Source organism: Canis lupus, chromosome 19, assembly GCF_048164855.1.
Source record: "Canis lupus baileyi chromosome 19, mCanLup2.hap1, whole genome shotgun sequence".
Lineage (NCBI taxonomy): Eukaryota > Metazoa > Chordata > Mammalia > Carnivora > Canidae > Canis > Canis lupus.
The window spans coordinates 51,475,584-51,486,173 of NC_132856.1; the positions used below are offsets into that span (position 1 = coordinate 51,475,584).

A 10,590-nucleotide genomic window follows, 5' to 3' on the forward strand; every position below is an offset into this window, starting at 1 on the left:
ACAAATTATTTTCCTGAACACTCTAATGAAACAGTTCTAATCAAGGTCACCAGTGACCAAACACTTGCGGAGTCAACAGACTCAATTCACTTTCCTCATCTTAGTCAAACTCTCAACACATGTGACATAGCTGACCACCCTCCCTGTCTTGAAATACCTTCTTCTGGAGGCTTCTGGGAAAGGACATCCACCTCTCTATCCTCCTACCTCACTGGTCTGCCCAGGTTCTTGCAGACTCCTCCTCCTAACATCTAAGGATGGGGTGCCCCTGATCTCCTTATTAGCCCTCTTCTTTTGCTATACTTTTCCCCTCACCCTGAAACCAGGAGACCTCCTCTGGATCCAAGGCTTCAAATAACCTCCATGGGTGAATGATTCCCAAAATCACATTCAGATCCTTCTTCACCTGAGCTCCAGATTTCACTTCCAGTGGCCCGTTCCACACCTCTCTGCTTGTTTCATGGCTAGAGCACAACCCTTTATTTCTCCTCCAAATCATCTCCCTGAGAGGCAGCTCCAGACACAGGAGCTCCAGTGGGAGTCGTTTTTTTTGTTTTGTTTTGTTTTTGTTTTTTTTTTATTCCCTTCTCTCCTTCACTCCATTAGATGTTCTGCAGGTACTATTTCTGTGTAACTCCTTTTCAGTCTTCTATTTCAACTTGAGGCTCAGCCTCCCAGAGCAGCCTTCCCAAGCCTCAGACCAGTTTGGCAGCCCCCTCCACCATCATACCCTCTGAGATCCACACATTCTTTTATGCTGAGCCGCAGAGCATAGTAACCGATCCTTTATGTCCAGCCTCTTTCTTAAATTGTGGGAATCGTAAAATCTTATTCCTTTCTCCCCCAACTCCTGAACAGTCCTTAATATGGCCCACAAGACGTCACGTGATCTGGTCTTTGTAGGCCTCTTCAACCTTTTCTATTATAACTTCAGCACTCAGGGCACTCCGGGTGGCTCAGCGGCTTAGCGCTGCCTTCAGCCCAGGGCCTGATCCTGGGGACCCCTAATCGAGTCCCACATCGGGCTCCCTGCATGGTGCCTGCTTCTCCCTCTGCCTGTCTCTCTGCCTCTCTCATGAATAAATAAAATCTTTAAAAATAATAACTTCAGCACTCAGTGTGGTCCACGGACTAGCAGCATAGACCTCAAAGGGAGCTACTTAGAAGTGCAGACTTTGAGACCCCGCACCTGACCTAATGGGTCAGACCTAAACTTTACAAAGCTCCGCAAGCTCTTATCAAAGTTTAAGAAGTGAGGCGCCTGGGTGGGTGGCTTAGTGGTTGAGCACCTGCCTTTGGCTCAGGTCATGATCCCCAGGGCCTGGGATCAAGTCCCACACTGGGCTCCCCCCAGGGAGCCTGCCCCTCTCTCTCTCTCTCTCTCTCTCTCTCTCATGAATAAATAAAATCTCTTCAAAAAAAAAAAAAAAAGTTTGAGAAGAGCCTCGGGCAAGCCCCCCATCACCCTGACTCAGGCATACTGGTATTTGCAATTCCTAAGCACTGAGATACTGGAATGTGTCCTCATGTGGGGACATCCAGGTGGCCTGCGAGGGGCTGGGGCTCCAGCTGGGAGAAAAGACAAGTCAAGACGCTGCGGCCAAGGGCGGGTTGGCCTTTCCAACGCCGGGAGGGCCCAGCCACCACCTCTCACTCCCGAAAGGCGGTAACCGCCACCCCCGGGAACTCACCAGAAGCGCGGGGGCGCACTACCAGTCAGAAGCGCAGGCGCCCTCGCGCAGGCGCGCTGCGACCCCGCCTCCCGGCCCGGGACGCGAGTACGCACGTGCGCTGGGGAGGCGGGGCTGCTCGGTGGGCGGTCCTGGCCGCGGGTGAGAAGAGGTGAGGGGTTTCCGCTTCCGGCGGGAGGCGGAAGCCGCTGTCTCCCGGGTGAACGAGGCCGTCGCAACGAGGGGAGAGGAGTGTAGGTGACGGTTCGCGCTGGTGGGCGTTGGGGCCTGGCGTGACGGGGCGCTCGTCTACTCGGGGGCGCAGCCGGGGCCCAAGAGGAGGCGTCGAGGACCCCGGGTTTGGGGGGTGGACTACCGGGGAGCTTGACTCCCCCGGACCCCAGCCCGCCAAGCGCCGCTGCTGGGTGGCCTGGCTCCCACCGGCGCCCGGCGGGAGGCGTCGCGGAAGCCTCGGTGAGCTTGGAGGGACCGCTCCCCCGCCGTCTCGTGAGTCACGGCAGGGCTGGGGACTGATCCCTTTTCCAGGCGACTTTGGCGCGCTCGGACCTAGGTCGCCACGGGGCAGGCTAAGGCCCTGGAGCTTTGTGTACGGCCAGACCCCATTCTGGTGTGGGGTCGGGGGTACTGCAGCCGCCGGGTAAGAGGAGATTCCGGGACCCGTCCATACCTTCTGATTCAGGAGACTTACTTATTCATTCAACAAGTAGTTATTGAGCGCTTAATGCATACCAGGCACTACCCACGCTGGGGATTCAGCAGAAGGCAAATAGTGCGTCCCAGCCCGTTCCCCTCGGGGCAGATCTGAGATGAGGTTCAGAATCTGCATTTTTTTTGAGCAATCCCCACCTCCACCTCATCCCCCCGCAGATGATTCTGTTACAGGTGGTACCTTTCCCAGCCTTTGGGAAAACAAAACACCGCTGGGAGCAGGTGAGAGCGTGGGCTGTAGAACTGGCCACACCTTTGGGGTCCCATTTCCTCTGCTGTCCTATTTCGTACCCTTTTCTCCCCATGGCGCACTGAGCTCCAGCTGTACCAATCTTTCTCTTTCTTGGGGGAAAAAAGCTGCCTCTGCCCCCAGAGCCTTTGCAGTTGCTGTTCTGTCAGCTTGGACTATTTTGCGTGGTTGCCTTCTCTCATCATTCGGCCCTCAGCTTAAATGACGTTAACCCCAAGGGTCCTTCGCACCCCCCTCTTTTTTTTTAAATTTTATTTATTTATTCATGAGAGAGAGAGGCAGAGACGCAGGCAGAGGGAGAAGCAGTCTCCATGCAGGGAGCCCGACATGGGACTCGATCCTGAGTCCCCAGGATCAGGCCCTGGAGCGAAGGCAGGGGCTAAACCGCTGAGCCACCGGGGCTGCCCTCGCACCCCACTCTTACATGAAATCGCCAGGTTCCAGAAGTATTCGCTTAGTGCTGATTGATTAATCTCATAGCACTTACTGATAATCGAAACTATTTCACTTATTAAGTTAAGGGTCTTTCTTCCTCTACTAGAATAGAGGTTCCACAGGAGTAGACACTTTGCCTGCCTTGATTGCAGCGTTGCTGTCATGAGCGGAGGCCCTGGCATTGGTTCATTCATTCATCCATTTAAGGTTTGTTGAGTGCCAGCTCTGGGCCACCAAGCAGTTCTTGGCTCTGTTGATACAAAGGAAAGACAGAAATCCCTGCTACCATAGAATTTACATTTGGAGGGAGGTAAGTGGGGTGGGAGATGCAGGGAGACCAACAGGGAGGCTGTGTGAGCATGACTAGGACTCCGACTATAGTCTTGGTGAGAAGTGGGCAGACTCTGGATGTCTTATAGAGGTAGAGCAGCAGGATCAGGATCAGATAAGGGGTGTGAGAAGGAGAGAAAGGAATTGAGGGTGAGTCCAAGGTTTTTGGATAGAGGGATTTGCTATCTGTTGGCATGGGGAAGACTGAAAGAGCGTTGAGGTGTCAGCAGCTTGTTTTTGAATGGGTTATGTATGAACGTGTGTTAGCATCAGGTGAAGGTGTAGCCAAGGCAGTTAAATGAGCCAGTCTGCAGTTGAGAGGAGACACTGAGGATGGTAAATCGGGAGGCATCAGTATAGCAGGGGCATTTGAAGCCCTGAGGCTGGGTGAGATCTCCATGCAGGTGAGTGCAAATGAAGTGGACCCCAAAGCTTGAGCTTATGGGCTCATGTACCATTAGAGAAGTTGGGGCTGGAGGGCGGGGGGAACAGCAGCAGCAGAAACTGAAAGGAGCCCCCATTGAGGCTTGAGCAGAGTGCAGAATCCTGAGAACCACATGGAAAGGTTAGGACTAGTGACCAGTGTGTCCAGTGCCCTGAGGAGGAGGGGGCCTGCCCCTTGGGGTGAGCAGAATGGTGAGGAGGTAGAGGGAGAACAGGAGGAAACAAATGAAGACAGTACAGACAGTTCTGCTAGATAAGCCCCCAGAATGAAGAGATGGTTGTGGTTTTTTTTGTTTTTTCTATTTTTAGAGAGAGTGCGAGAGTGGTGGGAGGGGCACAAGGAGACACAGAATCCCAAGCAGACTCTGCACTGAGTGCAAAGTCCTACATGGGGCTCCATCTCTGGGTCCTGAGATCATAACCTGAGCTGAAATCAAAAGTCTGTGCTCAACCGACAGAACCATCATCCAGGCGCCCCAAGAGCTGATTGTTTTTAATGATGTGTTTAATAGCTGTGTCTGTTAATGATCTAGTTGAAAGAGAAAATGTGATGTTGGGATCCAGAAGAGCATAGACATTCTTCCATAGCAGAAGAAGGAGGGCAGAATGGAGGGGTCCTGGGGGCTTGTGGATGTTCTCCACTGACTACTTCTGTTTACTCAAAGAATTGGGAACGCTCCAAGTTAAGAATGAGGGCGGGACATAGAGAGCAATTGCTAAATCTGAGTGAAATTCTGGTGGTATTTTCTGGCAGGCTGCCAGCCTCCCATGTCAGAGTGGGATGAAGCTAAAGCCACCCAGGTGGGGGGTGGAGGGGGGGTGGCAAGAGGGGAAAGCACCTTGGGAAGACACTCCCAGGTCTGGTGCTTGTAGAATCCTGAGCACAGTGCCTGGTGTGGGAGTTGTGCTCGGTGTTAGCCCCTGCTTCCAAGATATCTGTCCCTCGATGTCTCTCTGGCACTTGATCCCATCATTTCCCCCCAACATCTCATTCTTCCTGTACATTAGACATCAGAGAATGGTGCCACCTTCTTCCCCACCCACCCTCTCCATCCCCCACCACCTTAGGAGTCATCCTGGATCCTTCCTCCTCTCACCACACTCACTCCGCTGATGTGTCTCAGTCTCACCTACTCCTTCAACAGCCCTGTCCTAGTTCTGACCTCATCTGCATCCAGATCTCTGACCTGTTCTCGATGCCTTCAAAAGGCAGTGATTCCATCCTTTCTTTCGCTGCCCCCAGGTTCCATCTAAATCCCTCCCACCTATTCCTGCTCCCTCCTTAGCCTGCCCCTCACCCCTGCCTGTGTGGTCCCCAAATCCTGGCTGGCGCTCTCAGATATGTGTGCTCAGTCTTGCTATGTGGCGTTTCTCTCCTCAAGTTGCCTGTCCCCTCTTCTCTGCCCAACAGCTCCTTATCCATGGGGAGACAGCTCAGGAGTTCTTCTGGAGGATCTGCCGGATGCCTTGAGTGTCATTCCTCCTAGGTGCCACTGGCATGTCCCTTTGACAGGAGGAGCAGCTGCTCCTAAAATCACCAGCTTCTGAGCACTTAGGCCCTGCCCAGCCTTGTGTAGCTGGTCTGTCAGAGTCTTTTATGTCATCCTCACCAGGAGCAGCGGCATCCCGTGTGGATGCCAATGATAAATGGGCCAGGTCCTGTGCTCAGCCCTTGACTTACCATTTGTCGCAGCAGCCCCACAAGACCCCTCTGAAATACTTCAGCTCTATTTTACTGACAGGAAACTGAGGCCCAGGGAGTTTAAGTCACCAGTGTGGGGTCACCTAGTAAGTGGCGGGCCGTGATTAGAACTCAGGCCACCTGATGCCAGAACCTGCTCCCATCCCCCCTGCCCAGAGTGCACCTGATTGCCCGCCCGCCTGCAGTGGGGACTGGGGCCTCATCCCACAGAGGCGGAGCCTGAGGGGCCAGCCAGGGCTTCTTCCCAGCCTGCCTCCTAGAGCCTCAAGCTGGGGGGCCCCCCTAGTTGCTGACTTTTGCCCCTGTCCCACAGGTTTGTCCTCCTACAGACATGGGGCGCAGAAAGTCCAAACGGAAGCCACCCCCCAAAAAGAAGATGACCGGCACCTTAGAGACCCAGTTCACCTGCCCCTTCTGCAACCACGAGAAGTCTTGTGACGTAAAGATGTGAGTGGGGGACAGGGCCTCCTCTCTCCTCCCAAAGTCAGAAGGCAGCTTCCCTGCCCCCACTGTCCTCCTTCCTGCCCCAGGCCATCCCAGTTGGGGGGATCACCACCCATAGACACAGGCTTCTTGACTCACCAGTCCCTCCACCTCCTGTTCCAGGGATCGTGCCCGCAACACCGGAGTCATCTCTTGTACCGTGTGCCTAGAGGAATTCCAGACGCCCATCACATGTATCCTTGGGAAACCAGGCTTTTTCCGGAAAGTGGGGTGGTGAGGGTGGGGGGCAGTCAGGGCTCCCCTTCCCCGGTGGGCTGCCCTAAGGCACCTGGCCAGGACTCTAGTCTCTGCATCTCTGGCCCTGCTGTTTGCCCTGGTGCACGGCTATGACTGCCCAGGAGAATAGGTGCCACCTGCTGACTTCCATAGGGCGCGGGGCAGGGATCTGGCTGACACCAGTGAGAGGTGTATACAGGGAAGGGGTCCATGCCACCAGTTGCCCTTGACCTCAGCGGTCCAGATCTGTCAGAACCAGTGGATGTGTACAGTGATTGGATAGATGCCTGCGAGGCAGCCAATCAGTAGCAACGCAGAGGACCCACTCCCTTGGTGGTGCCGCCTGCCATGGACCTGCCCCGCTGGCTACCAGTCCAGAGACATTCCAGGGTCCAGGGTGTGGGTCCAGGGCCTTCACAGCCCTCCGTGTGGATGGTGTGGGTCTGGGTGTGAGTGTGTATGGCTGTGAGTGTGGCCATGGCAGCGTGCTTGTGGGCACTGACTGGAAGTGAGGTGGGCCCCCCAGGGGCCTGAAGTGCTTCACTTGGCTCTGAAAGCCTTTAACTTGCTTGCTCCTCCTCGGAGCTGTGTCCTAACATTCTGGACAAGGCCAAGGCCAGCAGAAGCAGCCTCGGGACTCTCCAGCCTCCTCACCCACCTCACCAGCACCTTGCCCATTTGAACTGGACTGCCCTCCCTCCTCCCCTGCCTTCCAAGGCCTGTGGCCTGAGATTCAGAGCCACAGTCCCATAGTCCCCTTGGGCCCTAGCAGAATAGCCCCTTTCCCATTTAGTTGCTTTTGTAGAGGAGGAAGGGGCGGGGCCAGGGATAGCTGTCAGTCACCAGCCCTTAAATAAAGCAGCGGATGCAAACTCCTGCCTCTCTGTGATTTCCTGGGTTCTGGGTCAGGCCCAGGGGCTCAGTGAAGGAGAGGAGGAGACTGAGGCATTCGGAGGTGGCCTAGCAGGCCATCAGAAATCGGGTTTGGTTAGCCCAAACTGCCCATTTTGTCCACCCAACAGGCATTTGTGGTAAAACCAGGCTAGTGCTGGGCCCAGGGAACATGGGCCATGAACCTGCAGACATCTGGCCAGGCAGACATCTTCAGGCACAACAAAATGGGGCCAGCGGAGCCTGGGGTGGGATGGGGGGTTGGCCAGGGTAATTAGAGAAGGCTTCCGGGGGCTGGGGCGGGGGGAGGGGCGGCAAAAGGAGCAACACTCAAGGCCCACCCTGTACCAGAAGCTGCTGTCAGGCTTGCCCACCTTACCCCACTGTGAGGCAGATGCCCCAGACTCACAGGTGAGGAATTAGGCTGAGATGGGAAGTCACTGGCCTAAGGTCCCACAGCCAGAAGGCTGCAGAACTGGGCCTTGAACCCAGGAGGCCTGGCTTCATAACCCCGAGTCTGTCTTCTGAGTCCAGGGTCCAGGCTGAGGGAACAGCTCATGGCCTCCTTGGGGGTAGAAGAGTAAGGGTCTCTGAAAGGGATTTTTTTCTCTAAGGGTGGCGAGAGGTCACTGAAGGCTGGAGGTGGGGCCAGATGCACATGTGTGATACAATAAATATTGGCCTTTGTCCTTAGTTCCTGGCACAGAGTTCCTCAAATCCTTGCAACTTTCTAAATGATAGGAATGTCTTTTGTCACTCAAAGGTGCCCCTTTTGATCACACCTGAGTTGATGCTGGTCACCAGAAAGTGATCACTGCATGGGACCCTCTGTAACACCCACAACCTCTGAGGAAGGGAAGCAGGAGCTACAGGTTAAGCTGTATAAAAACTTCAGCAAGGGGTGCCTGGGTGGCTCAGTCAGTCACTTAGGTGTCTGCCTTTGGTTCAGGTAATGATCCTGGGGTCCCGGCATCGAGTCCCAAGTTGGCTCCCAGCTCAGCAGGGAGTCTGCTGCTGCCTCTCTCTCTGCCCTGCTAATGCACTTGCTCACTCTTTGAAATCTTAAAAAAAAAAAACAAAAAAAAAAATCTTCCAACAAGATTTGATGAGCTCGGGGTTGGGGGCCGTGGTGCTGCTGGGAGAGTGGGCACATGGAGAGGGTGTGGGAGCTCTACACCCTTCCCCACACTGTCGCCCATGCACCTCTTTCATCTGGCTGTTCCTGATTTATATTCTTTTCTAATAAATGGTAACCTAATAAAATACAATGTTTGAGTTCTGTGAGCCACTCTAGTAAATTAATCAAATCTGAAGAGGTGGACATGGGAATCTCAGATCTCTTGCTGTTCAATCAGAAACACAGGTGACAACCTGGACTTAGCAATGGACCTGAAAGTGGAGGGACAGTCTCCTGAGCCTTTATCTTATGGGGTCTGATGCTGTCTCTAGGTCGTGTCAGAATTGAGTGAATTGCTTGATGGTTTTGGAAAAAAATGCATTTTTGAACCTGGCTGCTGGGATCTCTGGGTGGCGCCGCTACTGGTTTAGCGCCTGCCTTTGGCCCAGGGCGCGATCCTGGAGACCTGGGATCGAATCCCACGTCGGGCTCCCGGTGCATGGAGCCTGCTTCTCCTTCTGCCTATTTCTCTGCCTCTCTCTCTTTCTCTCTCTCTCTCTCTCTGTGACTACCATAAATAAATAAAAATTAAAAAAAAAAAAAAAAAACCTGGCTGTTGGTGAACACCTGTGCATTGTATGGTGCCCTCAGACGGCCTTACAGTTATGGAGGTCCCGATGCTCTGGCAGCGGGGCTGATCAGCACCTGCATCTGGCCTCGAGCCAGGGCAGCAGGTGACCTGCGCTTTGCATTCCTTGTTAGTATTGCAGGAAGGATAATGGAACCTTCTGGGGCCATACTGAGGCTACAGGGGCCTAGCACAGTCCCTGGGTTTGAGTGACGCTGAGACCCACTCAGGGCAGTAAGGGGTGTGAACAGCCGAGGGAGATGTCGAGCTGGCTGAAAGCCTTGGCCACTAGGCCCTGGGTCTGGCATGTGCCCCTTGCCCTGACATGCCCTTTCCTGCTGTCCCCACATCCGCCTCCAAAGTCCTGGCTAAGGTCCTCTGGCCCAGGCAGGAACCAGCGGGCATAGGCAGAGCCGTGGACAGGCGCCTGGGTGGAGGGTGTCCTCAGGGGTCCAGCAGAAAGGGGGCTCATGCCTCCGGCTTCCAGGGCCCGCCTACCCCAGTCACACAAGCCAAGTGCTAATATGGTGCTGTTTTCCCGAGGAGGCAGGGCCCTGGGCCAGGCATGGATCCTCCTCAGCATAGCTTCCCCATGCCGGCCCTGGGGGAGCAGGACTTGCACTAGCCAGGCCAAGAGCGCCTGGAATCCCTTTTACGAGGCCCCAGGGGCTGTGTGCGTCTGTGCATGCGGGTCTTCTGGTGTCTGTCTCTGCAAGTCCCTGTGTTCCAGCTTCATCCCCTATTACGAGGAAAGCAGGGGGACCCCTGTTCTGTAACCACCACCACCCCATCCCACCCCCCTACTCCGGCATGGCTGCATCCTGTCCTTAGGACAGCTAGGGCCCACATCCCGGGGAGGACAGGATCCCCTCTGAAATGTGGGGAAGTTGGGGCTGTACACATTCCTGGGGCCCTGGGCTGGCAGGCCAAGCTTGGGAATCAGCCCTACGCAGAGGGCAGAGAGTGAGCCGGGCACACAGGGCCACCGCACCAGGCAGTCTGCTACTCACCTGCTCTGTGCCAGTCTTTAAAGGGCCATTGCTCTGGGCCCCCAATGTGCTCATCCTCCACTGCCTTGTGCCCCCCCCCCCCCCCCGCCGCCCGCCCACAATCCACTTCAGGGTGAAACGGTTCCACCTGCCTACACCGGCCTCCAGGACTCGGCTTGTCCATTCTCATTGATCAGTGCCAAATGTCATCCTGTCTGGAGGCATGGTTTCATTTTTAGCTTCCCCATGTCCCCTGGAAGCTCCCTGTCTTCATTTTCCTGAGGGGGAAAACAGGCCTAGGGAGGGTGAGTTGCCCTAGGTGACCCAGCTAGTGGGAAGCAGGACCGTGATCCCATCTAGCCTGTCCCAGTGCTTGGGCTCTTTTTCACAACCCACAGGCTTCTCAGAAAGGCACATGAGGGCTGAGCATGTATGTGTCGATATTGCGTATGTGTGCAAAGGTGTGTGTTGATGTGTCCTGAGTGGGAGTGCGTATTGTATGTGTATATCTGAAGGGGGAATATGTATGTGTGCCTAAGGCTGCAGAGTATGCACATACCATATACACAAAGTAATGCGTGAGTGCAGATTTTGTTTGTGAGTTCCTGTCCTGGGTCCAGCCAGGTGGCTGTGAGCTCTATATGTGTATCTCATAAGTTTTTGTGTGTGCCTGTGACAATGTGCA

General features: G+C 54.8%; 1 protein-coding gene across 5 annotated transcripts; it reads left to right on the forward strand.

Annotated features, from left to right (window-relative positions):
* The first annotated feature begins 1,798 nt into the window (after window positions 1-1,798).
* On the forward strand, window positions 1,799-7,152 carry ELOF1 (elongation factor 1). Of its 5 annotated transcripts, none has more exons than XM_072787169.1 (4): window positions 1,799-1,924; window positions 5,874-6,007; window positions 6,167-6,237; window positions 6,525-7,152. In XM_072787169.1, exons 2-4 carry the CDS (start codon window positions 5,892-5,894, stop codon window positions 6,587-6,589), a joined length of 252 nt encoding a protein of 83 aa, XP_072643270.1. In that variant the 5' UTR covers window positions 1,799-1,924; window positions 5,874-5,891; the 3' UTR covers window positions 6,590-7,152. The 5 variants fall into 5 exon arrangements, with proteins under 5 accessions (XP_072643270.1, XP_072643274.1, XP_072643272.1 ...); XM_072787173.1 differs by having other exon boundaries at window positions 6,520-6,660; XM_072787171.1 differs by having other exon boundaries at window positions 1,802-1,928.
* Window positions 7,153-10,590: the final 3,438 nt, after the last annotated feature.

What these genes read in the sequence shown, in the direction of transcription:
- ELOF1 (XM_072787169.1), top strand. Translation starts at nt 5,892, where the DNA reads ATGGGGCGCAGAAAGTCCAAACGGAAGCCACCCCCCAAAAAGAAGATG. An exon ending in AAGTCTTGTGACGTAAAGAT is followed by an intron (nt 6,008 to 6,166) that starts GTGAGTGGGGGA and finishes CTCCTGTTCCAG; the next exon opens with GGATCGTGCCCGCAACACCG. An exon ending in ATTCCAGACGCCCATCACAT is followed by an intron (nt 6,238 to 6,524) that starts GTATCCTTGGGA and finishes TCAGCGGTCCAG; the next exon opens with ATCTGTCAGAACCAGTGGAT.